This window comes from Terrapene carolina, unplaced genomic scaffold (genome assembly GCF_002925995.2).
Source record: "Terrapene carolina triunguis isolate 2854851 unplaced genomic scaffold, T_m_triunguis-2.0 Scaffold68, whole genome shotgun sequence".
Taxonomy (NCBI): Eukaryota; Metazoa; Chordata; order Testudines; family Emydidae; genus Terrapene; species Terrapene triunguis.
In genome coordinates this window covers 56,697,224-56,717,022 of record NW_020664419.1, presented here as the reverse complement: position 1 = coordinate 56,717,022, position 19,799 = coordinate 56,697,224, and the positions used below count along the sequence as shown (strand labels likewise).

The following is a 19,799-nucleotide window of genomic DNA, read 5'->3' as shown; positions in this document are numbered from 1 at the left end:
CAAGGAAACTGACAAGATTCCCAGAAGGAAAGGGAAAAGCCTAAGGGACAGGATGACAAACTGAAAACAGGTTCTTGGGTTGTCTGTCAAATCTGGTGCCCAAGAGACTATAATGTCAAAAGAATCATCGCTCTTCCTCCAGTGCTTATGGGCCTTTCTACTGGACTCCTTGGAAGAAGGCATTCTGAGTTGAAAGACAGTATCCTGCAACATCAGGCCTGTATTTCCAAGAAGATTGCGTCATTCAGAGACCTGGTTGCCAACTTCATGTTACAACATACAGACACCTCAGAGTGGGTCCACCTCAGAAATTGTTGCCCCAATTCTCTAGCTGATAAGTCAGTATCATGATGGAAGAGAAACAACGTGGAATAGAGGACACAAGGAAGAAAGGAGAGCAGCACAATACGGACCCTGGACTTCAGAAAAGCAGACTGATTCCCTCAGGGAACTGATGGGCAGGATCCCCTGGGAGAATAACATGAGGGGGAAAGGAGTCCAGGAGAGCTGGCTGTATTTTAAAGAATCCTTATTGAGGTTGCAGGAACAAACCATCCCGATGTGTAGAAAGAATAGTAAATATGGCAGGCGACCAGCTTGGCTTAACAGGGAAATCCCTGCTGATCTTAAACACAAAAAAGAAGCTTACAAGAAGTGGAAGACTAGACAAATGACCAGGGAGGAGTATAAAAATATTGCTCAGGCATGCAGGAGTGAAATCAGGAAGGCCAAATCACACTTGGAGTTGCAGCTAGCAAGGGATGTTAAGAATAACAAGAAGGGTTTCTTCAGGTATGTTAGCAACAAGAAGAAAGTCAAGGAAAATGTGGGCCCCTTACTGAATGAGGGAGGCAACCTAGTGACAGAGCATGTGGAAAAAACTAATGTACTCAACGCTTTTTTTGCCTCTGTCTTCACAAACAAGGTCAGCTCCCAGACTACTGCACTGGGCAACACCGTATGGGGAGGAGGTGACCAGCCCTCTGTGGAGAAAGAAGTGGTTCAGGACTATTTAGAAAAGCTGGACGAGCACAAGTCCATGGGGCCGGATGCGCTGCATCTGAAGGTGCTAAAGGAGTTGGCAGATGGGATTGCAGAGCCATTGGCCATTATCTTTGAAAAACTCATGGCGATCCGGGGAGGTCCCGGATGACTGGAAAAAGGCTAATGTAGTGCCCATCTTTAAAAAAGGGAAGAAGGAGGATCCAGGGAACTACAGGCCAGTCAGCCTCACCTCAGTCCCTGGAAAAATCATGGAGCAGGTCCTCAAGGAATCAATTTTGAAGCACTTACAGGAGAGGAAAGTGATCAGGAACAGTCAGCATGGATTCACCAAGGGCAAGTCATGCCTGACTAATCTAATTGCCTTCTGTGAGGAGATAACTGGCTCTGTGGATGAGGGGAAAGCAGTGGATGTGTTATTCCTTGACTTTAGCAAAGCTTTTGATACAGTCTCCCACAGCATTCTTGCCAGCAAGTTAAAGAAGTATGGGCTGGAAGAATGGACTATAAGGTGGATAGAAAGCTGGCTAGATCGTCGGGCTCAACAGGTAGTGATCAATGGCTCCATGTCTAGTTGACAGCCGGTATCAAGCGGAGTGCCCCAAGGGTCGGTCCTGGGGCCGGTTTTGTTCAATATCTTCATTAATGATCTGGAAGATGGTGTGGTCTGCACCCTCAACAAGTTTGCAGATGGCACTAAACTGGGGGGAGTGGTAGATACTCTGGAGGGTAGAGATAGCATACAGAGGGACTTAGACAAGTTAGAGGATTGGGCCAAAAGAAATCTGATGAGGTTCAACAAGGACAAGTGCAGAGTCCTGCACTTAGGACGAAAGAATCCCATGCACTGCTACAGACTAGGGACCAAATGGCTAGGCAGCAGTTCTGCAGAAAAGGACCTAGGGGTTACAGTGGACGAGAAGCTGGATATGAGTCGACAGTGTGCCCTTGTTGCCAAGAAGACTAACGGCATTTTGGGCTGTATAAATAGGGGCACTGCCAGCAGAGGACGTGATCATTCCCCTCTATTCGACATTGGTGAGGCCTCATCTGGAGTACTGTGTCCAGTTTTGGGTCCCACACTACAAGGAGGATGTGGAAAAATTGGAAAGAGTCCAGCGGAGGGCAACAAAAATGATTAGGAGGCTGGAACACATGACTTATGAGGAGAGACTGAGGGAACTGGGCTTGTTTAGTCTGCAGAAGAGAAGAATGAGGGAGGATTTGATAGCTGCTTTCAACTACCTGAAAGGGGGTTCCAAAGAGGATTGATCTGGACTGTTCTCAGTGGTAACAGATGACAGAACAAGGAGTAATGGTCTCAAGTTGCAGTGGGGGAGGTTTAGGTTGGATATTAGGAAAAACTTTTTCACTAGGAGGGTGGTGAAGCACTGGAATGGGTTACCTAGGGAGGTGGTGGAATCTCCTTCCTTAGAGGTTTTTAAGGTCAGGCTTGACAAAGCCCTGGCTGGGATGATTTAGTTAGGGATTGGTCCTGGTTTGAGCAGGGGGTTGGACTAGATGACCTCCTGAGGTCCCTTCCAACCCTGATATTCTATGATTCTATGACAAATTCTCTTCAGTGAAATCCACCTTCTGAAACCCTTCCTCATGAACCAAGATCAAGCAGTTTCTTCAGAAGTAGGAGGAGTTTATTCTCCTGATATTTCATATAGGTTATTTCTTTCTAACTTTAAAACACTATCCAAGTCAGATTTGGGTTTTGTAGAATTAAGCTTAAAAACCTGAAGACTAATACAATTCTTTCCAGGATTTTACAACACAAACACTGCAGGATTTTTCTACGTTAAAGCAATCTGACTGTAAGACAAGGTTGAAATCTATAAATCAAGTTTTACTGCTCAAGATTTTTAAAAATTAAGACAGCATAGGGAAGAGTACATTAATTTTTTACATTCTTTCAATCGTATTTGTCTTAGGTGTAACATAACTAGCATTTTTAAGCTAATAATTGTTTTAGTTCCTAGGTCTTGCAGTAGCCATTTGTAACGTAACAGTGGCTTACTTAATTTTCTCACTGTCCTGGATGACACAGTGACCTCTGCTAGAAGCATGACATACATTCCAAAATTTCATATACCTTAATAGTTATTGGTGTTTGCACTGACTTCATACAAATATCTAACAAACAACATAAAGCACAATGTACTGTAATCATATTTACTTACTTTTATTTCTTCAAGCTGCTCACTGAAGGGATTTTTAACTATTAAGGGTAAAAAAAGAATGTCATTAGTTCACTCATTGTCTGGCTTGTAGATGGTAATAAAATATATCAATATTATAGTCTCTTAGCACATAAAATTTCATAGTGTATAAAGGTAATTACATAGATATTTTTAGGGAAAAATCATGTATCTATAAATTTATGCTAAATGAGAATCAGACAGCTACAGCAGCAGTTTATTGGACTAAGATGCAAATTCTGTGTTATCCCAGCAGCTAGGAACTATAATTAGCAATATAGCTATTTAAGTAGTTTTCAACAACCACCTCAATATGAATATAAAAAGAGTAGTTTAGCAAACCCCAAAAAAACTTCAAAAGTGATTCAACTATTACACTTAAATAATGTAATTTTGAGGAGCTAGACATTTTCATAGTATATAGTGTAATCAATGCAAACTTATTTCAACATACATTCTTATTCAATGAAAACCCCTGCATGACAACATCATACCCCTCAAAAGCATTTCTTTCTTTAAGAGAGACTACTTTGAGTGATTCTCAAATGAATAGGGAAATACAGGTCTGCTTACAATAGCAAGTAACGTATTTTTGACAGAACAATTTCCACAGTTCATTTAAGCTACAGTTAATCTGTTTTCCCCGGCTACTGTGAATGCCTTTGGAGCCAGAAGAAACTGATTTTAGACAAATTATAACCGGAAATAATGTGCAAAATTTTAATATGGAACTTTCAAGGGATGTGGTGGATTCCCCATCACTTGAAATCTTTAAGAGTGTCCAAAGTATAAAACAGGATAACTTAGGTGTGTAAACTGCAACATTTGTGCTTTTTTAAAATGCAACATCACTTTGCTTCAAAAATCTAAATTTTCATTTAAAAGAAAGTGAAATCTCTAGACCTTCCGTTTGCAAAGAACTTTAGAAACATTAGCCAAACATTAATTGATGCAACCCTTTCCACCCACATCTGTAGACACCTTGAACCTTTTCTGGAATTTATGAACTGCCCCCATTCATACCTGAAGACCAATGGTAATTTCAAATGTGAAAGTTAGCTATTTCACTACGGATCATTTTGGTAAAAACAGAGCGTTAATGTTCTCTGTCACTGTTTGATGATGTGGCAAATATTTAGAGTATAGTGGGGCATCTAGCTCCAGTCAAGGGTTTCTGGACCAAGGAACAAGAAATTCAAACCCCTTATGACTGAAACTTAAAGTGACTGCTGCTCCTGCCCAAGAGAGGAAGGATGCGTGAACGAAAAAAGAAAGAATGCATCACAATATGAAACTGAACTTAATATTAAAGTAAACACAACCAAATAATATTTTAGTGATTGAACTAGGGTTTGGGTCAATGAGGGGGGAAAAGGACAAGTGCTACATAATTTTATGCACTTCCCATAATTTAGGCCCAATTTGCTAGATGGGACATGTCAACACAGTCAATTTATCAACCAAACTCGTAATCTCATAAAAAGTGATCTGAAGTTTGGCTGACAAGACCTATTTTCCACATAGCCTCGTTGATTGGCGTTACACTACCATCCCTTTAATTCTTTACTGATTACAACCCAAATCAGCCTTTCCATGATTTTGCGCAGGATCTACATCAGGATAATTGACCTATAGTCAGTCGTGTCATTCAGTTTATCGTTTTTAAAACAATTGAACAACATTAGCTTTGTCCCAGTCCTCTGAACTTTCCCAGTGTTCCAATAACTATTAAAAATCAACATTAATGGTTCAAAGAGCTCCTTGGTGTTTTTTTTTTTTTTTTTTAAGGTTCTGGAGTGCAAGTTATCTTGTCCTGATTACTTTAATAAGTTTAACCTTATAATTACTGCTTATCATCCTCCTAGTTACTAATGGAATAGAAATTATTTCCTTATCACTCCAAAATATGAATACATCATCCTGTTTCTCTCCAGATTCAGAACAGAAATATTTAATACTTCTGTATCTTGTATCCTTCCCCTTAATCTCTGTACAAACCTCCCAGAGAGATCAGTAGGGATCTGTTGTGGACTGAAGAAAGTATGAAGTCCTTAATTTATATCCTGACCATAAACATAGTATCTGCCCTCTTCTCTCAAGGAATTTGACACCTCTTCTCTAGACCTATCCATTGGGGCAGGGATTGTCCAATCTTTCCCCACACTAAGCTTATTGTTGGTGCTTAATTATCAGTTTGTGCAGAATTACAAGCTTCCATTTTAATTAAGTTTCTAATCTTACAGCTATGGAGATAACTTTACAGGGTGTGAACGCAATGGAAATTGCTGCATCATCTTCCTAAGTCAGCTGACAGACCCAAGGCCTCTGATTATGACAGCTATACCCAACAGCAGCAGAGAAAGGTATCGAGACAGTTTCACTGTTGTTTGGAACCCTATGGGTACTACTGAAACTGATCAGAATCATGTCAATTTTATTCTGCTACTGGGGAAAGCAATCACCTGAAGCAGACAGATATACAGGAGTTACCTGTGTGTGAGGAACTCCCCGAGACACAGACTGGGGAAAAGGATGAAGTAGCACAGTTTGCCCCAATACACATAGTATTAGGCAGCAGGTTCTGGGCAAAGGGGAAGAGGAGGGAAGGAGGAAAATCTCTCTCCTTCCTAGCAGCCAGGGGATGGGGCCTACAGATATATCAAACATTCAGCCACATAAACGAAAAAAAAGTCTCTGAACAGATCCAGGGACAACATTCTCATAGGAAATTCTATTTAGGATTGCAGGGTCACTGCCCCGAAACTTTACTGGAGTCACCACACACGTGCACTCTTTAGTTTATTTCTCTAACTAGTAGGTATCTAGTCAGCCTTGGCTGGGAATCCAAGAAGGAACTGGGAGGCAGGGCCAGCCAGCAGACCACTGGTAAAGTTTTCAAAAAAGCAACTTAAGCACTTTTGAAAATTTTACCCAATGGCAATTAATGTAAAGGAGGAAGATGAGATGGGGGGGGGGGGGGGGGGGAAGGGGGAAGGGAAAGAGAACAGGCCTGTAAAAGAGAGACTAGTCTAGACAGCTGTTAGAGGAATACAGCACAACAAGAATGTCAAGAATCCTTACATCAGAGAATTTGCATGCATTATTGGAGGAATAGGCTGAAAACATGAATTGCATTTCACTAGAAGTCCCTAAAAGGTTTAGGACCTAAGAGTTACCTAAGAGAGACTGCCTCACTACCTGTGGAGAGGAGATCAGCAGAGGCACCTGGCCTGGAGCCCCCTTGATATAAAGGAAGTGGCTGATGACAAGGAATTCTCTCTGAGGGATTCTCAATTTTGGAACTAATACCCCAAGTCAGTATCAACCCAGAAACGTTAACCAAACAAGCATACTAAAAAGCCCATTAAAAAAAAAAATCAATCTACCAAAGAGGAATATGGGCTAAGAGCTAGATGGAGATTTAATGAATATCTATAAGCAATCTGTGTGTGTGTTTTTAATTTATGGGATATATATCTAAAGCCTAAGATAATCATAAAAAATATAAGTGCCTAATAAAAAGATGAAACTGTAGGCAAATTGCAGACATTTATGAACATGAAACAAGTCATAACTTTTCAGGTGATAAACCTCAATTATGGAACTCACTCCTGCCAGACACACATTACAGGTCCTTCCACATTCAGACAAAATGCAAAACTCATCTCTGATTTGGCTTTTTCACCCAAGATCTTCAGACACATGCACACAAACAAAATTATCTGAAAAGACATATTGAATGAGTGCTCCATAGAGTACATTTTCTTCCTCTCTGCACAGTAGTAAGAACACTGATGATGCTCAAATAAAGTAAGATGTTTTCTTACCAGAAACACCCTTATCACCAGCCTGGCACTAGAATCACTGGGTTTAGATAACGTAACCTATCCTTGAATTAGAAGGCAACAGAAAGAGAACTGGCTCTCTTATGGCAATTTGCACCAGATTGCTATACCACATCCTGCAGACCAAACTAAGGTGACCATTGCTGGCTAGGCAGACAATATTATAACCCTGCTAAATTCCTCACCTACAGTAAGCACTTATTTAAAGATTTTAAAAAAAAATCAAAATCTGTCATGGTAAATGGCAGGCAAATTTTCAGAACAGTTTTGCAGAGCAATTCCTGCAGCTGTGGAACTGTAAATTAAACTTATCCCAAGAATCTGAAAATTCTGTCTTTGGGCCCAGAATACACTGAATTAGACACAAATTTTCCTCTGCATTTCCCATCTATTTCTGAAAAGTGAACACATGAGAGCAGAGCCTCCATTTCCATGCATGAAATCTTGACCTGCTAAAATTATCTGCTAAACAATTACTTCCTCCTACCGAACTACTGTAATATAAGCAAATTTATTTCTGTCCATGATAAAAGTATGAGCTTCTCTCACAAAGATACTGGCTGTTCAGAGACGACACTATAAATTACTATTAGATTTTCACTGTTGCATATTGTGACATTAAGAACAGCTCAAGTGCAGAAGGCAAGTGGCACCCTGATAACAACTAATGAATTTCAGATGGCTTAACCAGTTCTACTTTACCCCAATCCTTTAATGCCATGAAATGTATCTGACAAGTGTCATGCAAGGTATCAATGAAAAGCTCATTACTCACTGGTTATTAATATAATCACATAATGTAGATGCAAGCAACTGATGCAAAGAGCTTGATGTAAACTGAAATTAAAATTCTTAAAATAGCTTTGCCAGCCAAGCAGGAGACAATGACAAGACAATGAGAATGCATTTACATATTGCATAAACATCAAGCTAACAAGGGATGGAGGCAAACTTAACACTATTACAGAGGGGGAGGAGACTGACAATCACATGTCTAACATTCATTTAGTTGCATGAAGGGACAGGAACTAAATAATTTGCATTTTAGCAGACAATCCCAGTGGAAGCAGCAGCAGGAGCAGTAGAAGGTCCCTAAAAGTTGGGTGGCCACCAGCGCTGGAACCATGGCTCCGCCCCCTGCACCACCCCTTCCCCCAAACCGCCACTCCTGCCCTCCCCAAGCTTTTCAAAATGATGGGGCCATAGCCCTCCTGTTCTGGCATCCCTGAGCAGCAGCACGATACTTCCTTCAAAACAAAGTCCATGTAACTTACCTCACAGTTGGAAACAGATTTATTATCTGAAGATATCCTTCAGAAGAATCCATTTCAAAGATTCAGTGTAAAAAGAGTGGTACAGAATCCTAAATTATCTATCTTTCACCTAAGACTACAAAAGGTACCAGCCCTTTGACTTTCGGGTATAAGTCCTGACCCAGCAGTTCCATCAGCCATCTTGATAGAAACATCTGGTGAGGATTTTACTTTGACCCAAGTCTAGTTTGTTAAGTTTTAGATACTAGACAGCATTTTATCCTTTTTCTCTTGTAACCATTTCTGGCTTTAATCCTTATACTAGTACTCACTTAACACCTACTTTATTTTTATTTTTAATCTAAACCAATCCAGTACCGTGTTTGAACTGAACTGTTTGGTAACTCCAGTAAAGTAACAAAACTGTTGGATACGGACTCTTTAAAGGAGCAATGAACTTTAAAACATTCCTCTAATTGTTCCAAGGCAGGGCTGGACATTTCAGAACACATTTTGGGGGGAAATTAAGGGTTGGGGAGAGCATAGAGTCACTTTGCCAGTGACTAGTGAAAACAGCGGAAATCTGTGGTATTGCAGGCTCTCAAAAACAAAATGTAAAACTTTAGAACCTACAAATCCACTCAGTCCTACTTCTTATTCAGCCAATCACTAAGACAAACAAGTTAGTTTACATTTACAAGAGATAATGCTGCCTGCTTCTTATTTACAATGTCACCTGGAAGTGAGAATAGGCATTCGCATGGCACTTTTGTAGCCGGTATTGCAAAGTATTTACATGCCAGATATGCTAAACATTTGTATGACCCTTCATGCTTCGGCCACCATTCCAGAGGACATGCTTCCACGCTGATGACGTTCATTAAAAAAATAATACGTTAATTGAATTTGTGACTGAACTCCTTGGGGGAGAGAACTGTATGTCTCGTCCTCTCTTTAACCCGCATTCTGCCACATATTTCATGTTACAGCAGTCTCGGATGATGACCCAGCACGTTGTTCATTTTAAGAACACTTTCACTGCAGATTTGTAAAAATGCAAAGAAGGTACCAATGTGAGATTTCTAAAGACAGCTACAGCACTGGACCCACGGTTTAAAAATCTGAAATGCCTTCCAAAATCTGAGAGGGATGAGGTGTGGAGTATGCTTTCATAAGTCTTAGAAGAGCAACACTCCGATGCCGAAACTACAGAACCCGAACCACCAAAAAAGTAAATCAGTCTTCTGCTAGTGGCATCTCACTCATATGATGAAAATGAACATGCATCAATCCAAACTGCTTTGGATCGTTATCGAGTAGAACAGAGATTGGTAACAGGGTAAGCCCCCTGGCGGGCCAGGACGGTTTGTTTACTTGCCGCGTCCACAGGTTCGGCCGATTGCAGCTCCCACTGGCCGGGGTTCGCCGCTCCAGGCCAATGGGGGCTGCGGGAAGCGGCGCAGTACGAGGGATGTGCTAGCCGCGTCTTCCCGCAGCTCCCATTAGCCTGCAGTGGCGAACCGTGGCCAGCGGGAGCTGCAATCGGCCGCACCTGCGGATGTGGCAGGTAAACAAGCCAGCCCAGCCCGCCTGGGGGCTTACCTTGGCGGGCCGCGTGCCAAACGTTGCCGATCCCTGGAGTAGAATGGGTCATCAGCATGGGTGCATGTCCTCTGGAATGATGGTCGAAGCATGAAGGGACATATGAATCTTGTGACATGGGCTACAACAGTCCGTGTGAATACTTGTTCTCATTTTCATGTGACATTGTAAAACAGGAAGCCAGCAGCATTATCTCCTGCAAATGTAAACAAACTTGTTTGTCTGGGTGACTGGCTGAACAAGAAGTAGGTCTGAATGGACATGTAGGGTCGAAAGCATTGGTTCCCAAACTGGGGGGCGCGCCCTCCTGGGGAGGCGTGAAGAAATTCCAAGGGGGGCACGAGGCTGCCCAGCCCTCGAGCTCCTGGCCGGGGAGGCTAGCCCCTGGCCCCTCCCCTCTTGTCCACCCTGTAGAGCATCATCATCTGCTGACTAAGCTACTGCTGTTGCTCTAACTGCTGTGCTGCTGCTGTTGGGCGCTGGGCTACTTGAGGAATTGACTCTGCTGCTGGTTTGCCTGCTGTAACTGGTTCTCAAGGAACTCCATCTCTCGTCCCCTTTTCTACACCTGTCTTTTCCCTCCTCCCCCCCCTTCCTTTTTTGGGAGCAGAGGGTCTATTATCAGGCTTTGGATTCTATGATACCCACATTCTCCACCAAGCGTAATAGTTTGTTCAGGAGGCAGAATGGCCTAGTGGTTAGCAAACCTGGGTTTCCAGTCTCACCCCAAAAAGGGGGGTGTAGAGATGCCTATCTCTGCCCCTAGGCTGGAGGCATCTTGGGCCTAGCTCTCAAGTTGAAATGGTAGGGGGACCCTGGCCCTCCATTCCACCAGGTCCCAACTTAAGACCCTGTGGGAAGTAACACCAGACAAATCCTCTACTCAGAGGATCTAAGTCTGCCGCACTGGGCCTCTTCCTACCTCTACTCTTCTTCAGATGTAGTCCCCAACAGTCCAAACGAACAGAGCCCCTCAGGGCCTGCTGGTTGCTAGAAAACAGGGGACATGGGGTGTTCTAGAAGGCACTGCTTGTGGGCCTCACCCGGACTGTAATCCCATCCCAAATTCAATCTTCTATGTGGCTCTTCAGGAGAAGGGCCTGTCTTCCCTCCAACCTGTTTGCATTCCCTGCCTTTCCTGGGATTCTGAGCTTGTTTTAACTTACCCCTTCAGCCAGAGCATGCTCTGCAGGTCCCGCACGACTACCTGGGCCCAGTGATTGCCCTTTAACCACTTCAGGCCCACTATGGGGTTTGTATACCCCATTGCACACAAACGTACTATAATAAAACTCAAAAAAAGGGACAAAGTTTAAATTTGGCATAGAATCACATGAATGATGACAGAAAAATGTGAAGAGGGGAGAAAAAGGAGAGATTAGCACAAAAACAATTTACGTCTACACAATGAGTTTCATCACATTATTAAAAAGCAGCATTATTAGTTATCACCATCATATTAGAAGGCCCTATTATAAACACAGAAGAGCCTTTACCATTTTATAACAAATTGGTTTTACCCATGTAGACAGAACCCAGCCATAATACAAAACTGTGTCACAGCCTTCCACATTATAACAGTCTCTGCACTGTTGCAATCACCCCTAGAGAATTAGGTGGAGGGTGCACAGGAAAGAAAAAATGCTTCATATGGAATTTGATAAAAGTTATCTGACTTTTTTGCAACTGGCTGACAAGAAGGTAGGGCAGGGGTAGACAACCTATGGCACGCGTGCCGAAGGCAGCACATGGGCTGATTTTCAGTGGCACTCACACTGCCCGGGTCCTGGCACAGGTCTGGGGGGCTCTGCATTTTAATTTAATTTTAAATGAAGCTTCTTAAACATTTTAAAAACCTTATTTACTTTACATACAACAATGGTTTAGTTATATATTATAGACTTATAGAAAAAGACCTTCTAAAAACGTTAAAATGTATTACTGGCACTCAAAACCTTAAATTAGAGTGAATAAAAGAAGACTCAGCACACACCACTTCTGAAAGGTTGCCGACCCCGGAGCTAGGGTATTCAATGTTGATTTTACTTGTTATCACAGACCCTCCAAAAGGGGCAGAGAAACCTTCTTTACAGACATATTTCAAAGTATGTCAAAAACAGGGTGTAACATTTCCTCCAACAGAACCGAGGGTAATTTCAACATAGAAATCATTCTGCTGATGAATTCTTGGAACTGAATGGCATCCCCCAGCAGTGAAGCAGCTGAATCTACTCCAACATTTTCATCTGGAGAAAATTCACCTGTAGGCTCCTGGTCATGATGCAAAATATCGGTCTCTAGAGGAATTTCAATTTCCTCTTCCTTAACATGCAAGATATCTTGAATTAAAGTGAGACACTTGTTTCCCATTACTGGATATGAGAACCCCAGATGCGAGTGTTCTGTAGAGACTGGGTGTCTCCAATCCATACAACTTGAATCCAAATGTCACAAACCCACCATATCATCTCCAGTTCAGTGCTGGACAGGAGGGATGATTCTAGAGGGAAGTTGGTATGGAAGGCCTGAAGCTGACCAATAAGGCCAAGGAATCCAGGGAGGCACTTACCAGTCTGCCAATTTGGCCATTGCTGTATGATGTTAGAATCAGGGGGATACCTATGCCTATAATTCTGAGCTTGCAGTCCCGGACCCATCATTGGATCCAGTTGTTTCTCTGAATAAGGATCCGAGACTGGATCAAACAACAAGACAATCAGCGATACTACTAATGTCAATAAGCGCAACATTGACATAGGAGATATCACTGTCCCAGGAGAGCCAGAAGGCATTCTGGGAGGTGGAGGCAACATTATTAAGGGGTCATCTGAATCCTCTTGTGAGGAGGAGAGCATAAAGATAGTCCCATAAAAGTTCCAGGTATAGATAATTTATCTTCCAAGTCTGTTTTCTTTGACACCAGTTCCTTCTTCAGAGCCGGCCCAGCGGATTTTGTTACTGGTTGCTCTTTGGAACCGGAGCTCAGTGCTGAGGCAAGTGATCTCACTAGGAAAGATTTCTTGGAACCAGAATGGCTCAGAGCTGACCTATACCTCTTGCTTTCATCATTCAGAGCCTTAGAAACCTCGGATATGGCGGTCTTAATTGATAAGATTTCTTGTAGAGGAGGGGTCGGAGTCTGTTCTACCTCTCCTGCTCACAGTGTGAAAGCCCTTTAGGCAGTGAGCATAGGCATCTGATTTAGGAAAAACATGCCAGACAGGACGCACATCTCTTAACCCCATGCTTCCTGATCTTTGGAGCCACCATAACAGGCACTAACATTAAACACTAACTTATTTAAAAACAACAAACAAGGCACTATTAACCATCTAACTAACCGATCTTGAATCTGTACACGGCTTCACATCCATCCATGTCAGCAGCGGGAAGGAACTGAGGCGGTAACTGTTGTCTTTTATAGCCATGCACTCAGAATGTGCTCAGACAGAGTGGGGAGGCACACAAGCAACTGCTTAGACACTGCTAGTAGAATGCAGCACCGTTCAACAGCACCAGTTGGGAAATATATCCCAGGAGCAAGAATATACAGAGGAAATTATATTCTATTAAAATAATGTAAATTCAATAGAAAAATATTAAGCAATACGTTTGTAGCCAAGTTTTAAAGAAAGTTAGATCACTGAACTGGAGGCAGCCGCTGGCTAAGTATCTGGAACCAGAATTTGTTGAAACGATAAAGCACTTGTGGACAGCAGTAGTCTCTTCTGCAGCTGCAGAGGGAATATTTTCAGTTTATTCAACTAGCTCAGTTCAATAAATACTTGATTCAAAGTTGAGAAACCGACTGGCAGTTGAAAAAGCAGGAAAGCTCGTCTTCCTCTTCCAATCTATGAATAAAAACTAGGTAAGCGCGGATGAAATATACTAGTTCTAAAATCTTGAAGCACATGGTAACTGGAAACATTCCATTAAATTTGCCAACTACAAATCATACCTCCTTTATTAATAAATCAGTTTTAAATGTAAAACAGGTGCTGACAAACTTCTTACCATATGTATCCAGCACATTTAAAGTAGTTTTATTTAATACAAAATTAAGTGATGCTTTTGTGCTTTTAAGCTGAGCTTCCATTCAAATCACACATCAAAATTAATCTAATACATAAATGTTTCATTCACCATTTTCTAAAAAAAAAAAAATAATAATAATAATAATCGGAATAAATGTAAGATAAGCTATATAATTGCTTAAATAAATGTCATATAGAGCATCCTGGTTAGCAAAAAGCAGCACCAGATTAAGCACAAAAGCTATATTTAGTTGCAAATCAACATGTTTTAATGGTTTCCAACCAATGAGACTCAACTTTTAGGAAAGTAACTACAGAGTTCAAATGCAACACACAAAGTCTATTTAAAAATCAAGGTTTCCTGGTTGCAGATTTAAATAATGATATATATCAGCAATTTAAGCAGCAATGGGGTGCACTGATTTAAATCAAAGCATCCAGAGTGCAAACCTCAGGTGATATCAGTTTGAACCCCAAGTGTCTTCAAAAAAAAAAATTTTTTTTCAAGAGGTCTTTGCACATTCCGACTCTTGAGATGTGCCAACACTGCAGCTTGAGGAAGCCCTCTAGTAGCAAAAACAAGGAGTCTGGTGGCACCTTAGGCCTGGTCTACACTAACCCCCCAAGTCGAACTAAGATACGCAACTTCAGCTACGTGAATAACGTAGCTGAAGTCGACATACCTTAGTTCGAACTTACCGCGGTTCAGACGCGGTCCACACGCGGCAGGCAGGCTCCCCGTCGACTCCGCGGTACTCCTCTCGCCGAGCTGGAGTACCGCAGTTGACGGCGAGCACTTCCTGGTTCGACTTATCGCGTCCAGACCAGACGCGATAAGTCGAACCCAGAACTTCGATCCCCAGCCGCCAAACTAGCGGCTGGGCGTAGACCAGCCCTTAAAGACTAACCGATTTATTTGGGCACAAGCTTTCGTGGGTAAATACATCTGAAGAAGTGAGGTATTTACCCACGAAAGCTTATGCCCAAATAAATCTGTTAGTCTTTAAGGTGCCACCAGACTCCTTGTTGTTTTTGTAGATACAGACTAACATGGCTACCCCCGATACTCCTCTAGTAGCAGTACATATCAGAATGCTCATATGGCCCCTCCTCTTCCCTCCAACAGTTTGGAGGACAAAGCTATAAACTGTGTGGCATACTGACTACTGTTCCTTTCAACCATGATACAAAACGGACCAGAAACTATGCAGGGACTTTGGACCCAGATTAGTTGGAAAAGATACCCAGTGCCACCCTCTTAAGTTAGTTCTTTATTTTTCTTTTATTTTCTTGTTTTTCAACTAAACACAGGCACAAGGCCTTGATTGATTCTGAATTCAATATTCTGATCTAATATGCTGGAATTAAAGACAAAAAAACAGGGATCAAGAGGCATGCCTCTTGCCCTAACCTTTTCCCTGCTTCGGGTGCACACATGCATTGTTTGGTCTGCTTGGGAGAAGGCATTTGTCCTCTCATTGCTCTAAGTGCAGCTTAGGACCAGAAAGAACGGGTCAGAATTGCCTCCAACTATGCTATTACAGGAAGCATTATTGGCTAAACCTTCCTGTGCTGAAGACCAGCCTGAGTTTGACCCTTAAAGGGGTTAAAAGACCAGCAAAGTTCTAGCACAGACTACTGCCTCCTTGACTGGAGCCAAATCTAAGGTGCTGGTTAAGATAACTGTACAGCGACTGGATCCAACTAAGCATAAACAGTTGGCCTCACAGGTGTCTGCTGAAAAAGCCAATCCTCAAGAACAAAGCACTAAGAACCCACTACTTCTGGTTCTGAGCACAGAAGTGCGCAAGCATATTAGTTATGCTCCGGTCTCAGACGTGCAAGCCAAAGCAAAGGCTGATGCTGAGGACCAAACCATATTACAGAAAGGAGCATAAATTCTGGCAAGTGTAAAAGTATAATTAGGTAGGCCAAAAAAGAATTTGAAGAGGAACTAGCAAAAGACACAAAAATTAACAGCAAAAAAATGTTTTAAGTATATCAGAAACAGGAAGCCTGCCAAACAATCAGTGGGGCCACTGGACAACTGAGCACTCAAGGAAGACAAGGCCGTTGCAAAGATTTCATTTAATTTCTCTGCATCTGTCTTCACTGCAGAGGATGTGAGGGAGATTCCTACGACTGAGCCATTCTTTTTAGGTGACAAATGTGAGAAACTGTCCCAGATTGAGGTGTCAGTAGAGATTGTTTTGGAGCAAACTGATAAATGTAACAGTAATAAGTCATCAGGACCAGAAATCCTTGAGACACTTCATATTGTTGTCTCAGCTCACCACAGCTTAAATCAAACAAAAGACTATTTATCTATGTTATAGTAAAGAGATCCCTGAAGGAGATAATGAATGTCTATCCTCCAGTTACAGTGCCCACACCTCTATGGGATCTCAATCTAATATAGTCAGCTCATGAAACCTTCTTTGTACCCATGGGAGAATGTTCCCGGTTTCATCACTCAGTTAAGACTGCCTTTACATGCCCCCTTTTATAACTTCATCCTCCAAATGTCAGGAACCAAATGAGGGAGGGAGCCAGGGGCACAAGAGTGCTCCAACAGGCACTGCTATTAAAAAAGGTTCCAGGGAATATGCAGAAGTCATCCTGAAGAACTCTGTTTTCAGGTGACTAACCTAAATTTACTGACAAGTCCCTTTTTCCCCATGGCCCTGCCTTGGCAACCTCTTGATCAAATGATTCCAAATCCGTACCACTATTCCTGTCCCAAACCCTGATAAGATGCAACCAATTTTCCACAACAATGTGAATATGTGTATGGATTTTAGAGTACCAAGGAAAAAAGTCGCCTTTTCAACAGTAGCTTCTCTCAACCGTAACTATGGTGGATCTAGAGCAGTGGTTTCCAAATTTTTTTCTGGCGACCCAGTTGAAGAAAATTGTTGATGCCCACGACCCAACAGAGCTGGGGATGAAACAGACCAACATGAATTTCACGATTCTGCACTAAATTTAAGTCCCTGGAAATCCTCAGTATCTCCTCATAGAAATACTAGTATGTATACAACTATCCCTTTATGCTGCACGCATATATATTTACACACACACACACACACACACACACACGCTCAATAAGAAAAATATGCTGACATTACACTCAAAGTAGAACAGCAATAAGACTACTACTAAAGTCTATGCCGAGTCATTATTCTTTCATACTCCTGTCTTCTTTCTATAATGCTTTGCATAAGGAACAGATCCTTTGAAAAAAATTGCTTTCAGATATGGTAGCATCCTTAATTCCACCCTCCAGGCCAGGAATCAGAATCTCAGCTTATTCTGTTGAGAACAGAATGTACATTGAACACAATTGAGCACGCAATGCAGAAAAGACAAATGGAAGATGAGACCATGGGAAACATGGAGGAAGAATACGACTGAGGAAGAGGACAAAGGAGGCTGACAGATGACAGAATGGAAGCTCCCCCACCTCAGGGATTAGGAGAGGCCCCTCCAAGCCACCAACACAGAAGTTGTGAAACCTGCCTGTAATGTTTTATTATATGTTCCATTTGTTTGTTTTGTGTTTACCACAGAATTATAAAGGGATCATTCAAGCAGGCATTACTTGCACATATGCAGGAAAGGGGCACTAGCTTCAGATAACCCTACCCATTTACCAGTACTTAAAGAACAATGCAGGTGTCAAAGAACTTTGGAGTGGATAAAAAAAGAGAGAGAGAGAGAGAGAGAGAGAGAGAGAGACTTCTGGGGAGCAGACTAAACCCCAATCCCCAGATGTTGGGGTGTATGGGAAAACTAGCCCTTAGGTAAACATATGTGTATAGATCTTTTATTGTGTTAAAAACCTCCCTCTTGATATACTTGTTCCCACTGTTGAGATTAAACACTATGGGCTGACAAGGTTGTTTTGTGTCACTGTATTCACCACTGATCACAGCTGCCTTCGGAAGGAACTGCAGGTAACTGAACCCAGTCAGATCTGCTGAGCAATCATGGTTGGTAAACAGGCACTATAGCCTTGGACCCAGTCAGAGTGGGAGAATCATGAGATTCCACAGAGAAGTGAACACCTGAAGGGGAGCATTCAGAGACCAGAAGAGGATCAAAGGCACAGCTAGTCCTGCGAACCATGGCAGAGGCTCATTGTGCATTTTAAGTTGAATTTTGAAGTTGTAATAATCATACTAGGAAGTAGCCCACCACCTATTTGCATAACAGCTCAAAAGTCAGAAGTCCTACAAAAGTGAGGGTTTTTTTGTTTTTTAATCTCATGATTTGGGGAGGTCTGATACATGATTTTTGAATGTTTGTATTTGGCAATACTGCTTCTATTGCCCTCTCATTCCCCAAACACAATCCATAATTTTCTTTTCTCCCCTCTATCCCAGCTCCTAAAAGGCTGCAGGAGAAGGGAAACTAGCACGCATACTCCCCAAACAAGCAAAACTCCAAATTCCCTTTGGGCTGGTCTACACGGGGGGGAGGGGGAAGAAATCGATCTAAGTTATGCAACTTCAGCTACGTGAATAACGTACTTAGAACTACTTATCGCGGTGTCTTCACTGCGGTAAATCGATGGCTGACGCTCCCCCTTCAACTCCGCCTGCGCCTCTCACCTGGAGTACTGGAGTAGACGGGAGAACGCTCGGCAGTCGATTTATCGCATCTAGACATTTATCGACCCCCACTGGATTGATCGCTGCCCGTCGATCTAGCTGGTAATGTAGACAAGCCCGTAGTGAGTAAGCCTCAGTCTGACAAACTTCCCATGGCTCACCACCACAAAGGTCCCCCTGAGGAAAACCATGGGAAGTTCACTGACCCAAGACTGCCACCAACCACCATTCTGAAGTTGGGGGAACCAGGAAGAGAGAAGCAGAAATTGTGAGAATTTGTATGTGAGGGTGACATCTAATGCTTAAACATTAGGATTGGCATTTTCAACCATTCATTGGCTTCACTGGGCACACTTAGGTCCACATCAGTGCTGCTGAAAAATTCCACCCTGTAATCTTGTTAGGAAATTAATACACAGAAAACTGATTTATGAAACAATTAAGGTTCATACATAACATTTTTGCAATATCAAGGAAATGAAAAGTTAAGCCCCCCAACAGCATAATTGCTCTATTCCTCTCCCAGGCACACATCTTGCCACTATCACAACTACCATCCATAACAGGCACACAATCTAATTTTGCTCTCCTCCCCCAAATCAGGGATGTCATATTTCCACAACCCTCTGTCTTCCTGCGAACTCCCTTTTACTAAACTACCTCCCTATACCACCAAGTGTTGGGGAAAAAATAATCTACTGAAGAGATATGTGCAGAAGAGTGAAATAAGGAGTTTGGGGGGACGTGATGGAGTTAAAAGACACTACTGGACACAGGAAGCCCCGCCCCTCCAGCCCTACAGTGGAGCACTACACTCCAAGTGGAGAAAGGGTAGAAAGGGGAGCAACTCAGCTCAGAAAGGAGAGGAGAACAAACCTACCTGGCTCCTGACAAGGGTGCCAGAGAAGCCTCCCCAAGGAACTAAGATTGTACGCCAACGATACTCAAGAGGCGGCCCGTGGGCCAAATATGGCCCGCCAAGTCTTCCTCTGTGGCTTGCCAGCTCTCCTTAAAAAAGTTTATAATTACATTCACAAACACTGATGCGCTGCCTATCATTTGCCTATGACTTCTTTAGTAAGTAACCTACTGGCAATGCTCAATTTGTAACGAAAGAGGTGCTATAGCTCAAACCCTGGCATAAATTAATCAGTGACTGGTCGACTGGAGAGTGGTGACTGCTGGCCAGACACCCAGCTCTGAAGGTGGCACTGCTGCCAGCAGCAGCGCAGAACTAAGGTGG

At 42.5% G+C, this 19,799-nt stretch overlaps 1 protein-coding gene across 1 annotated transcript in view; it reads right to left on the bottom strand.

The window, feature by feature from the left end:
- The window catches only part of LEMD3 (LEM domain containing 3), a 79,914-nt gene that overhangs the window by 39,716 nt on the left and 20,399 nt on the right, over positions 1-19,799 (bottom strand). Inside the window, exon 2 of the mRNA XM_024208058.2 lies at positions 3,192-3,229. Coding sequence (XP_024063826.2) covers positions 3,192-3,229 — 38 coding nt within the window. The remainder of the gene's footprint in view (positions 1-3,191; positions 3,230-19,799) is intronic.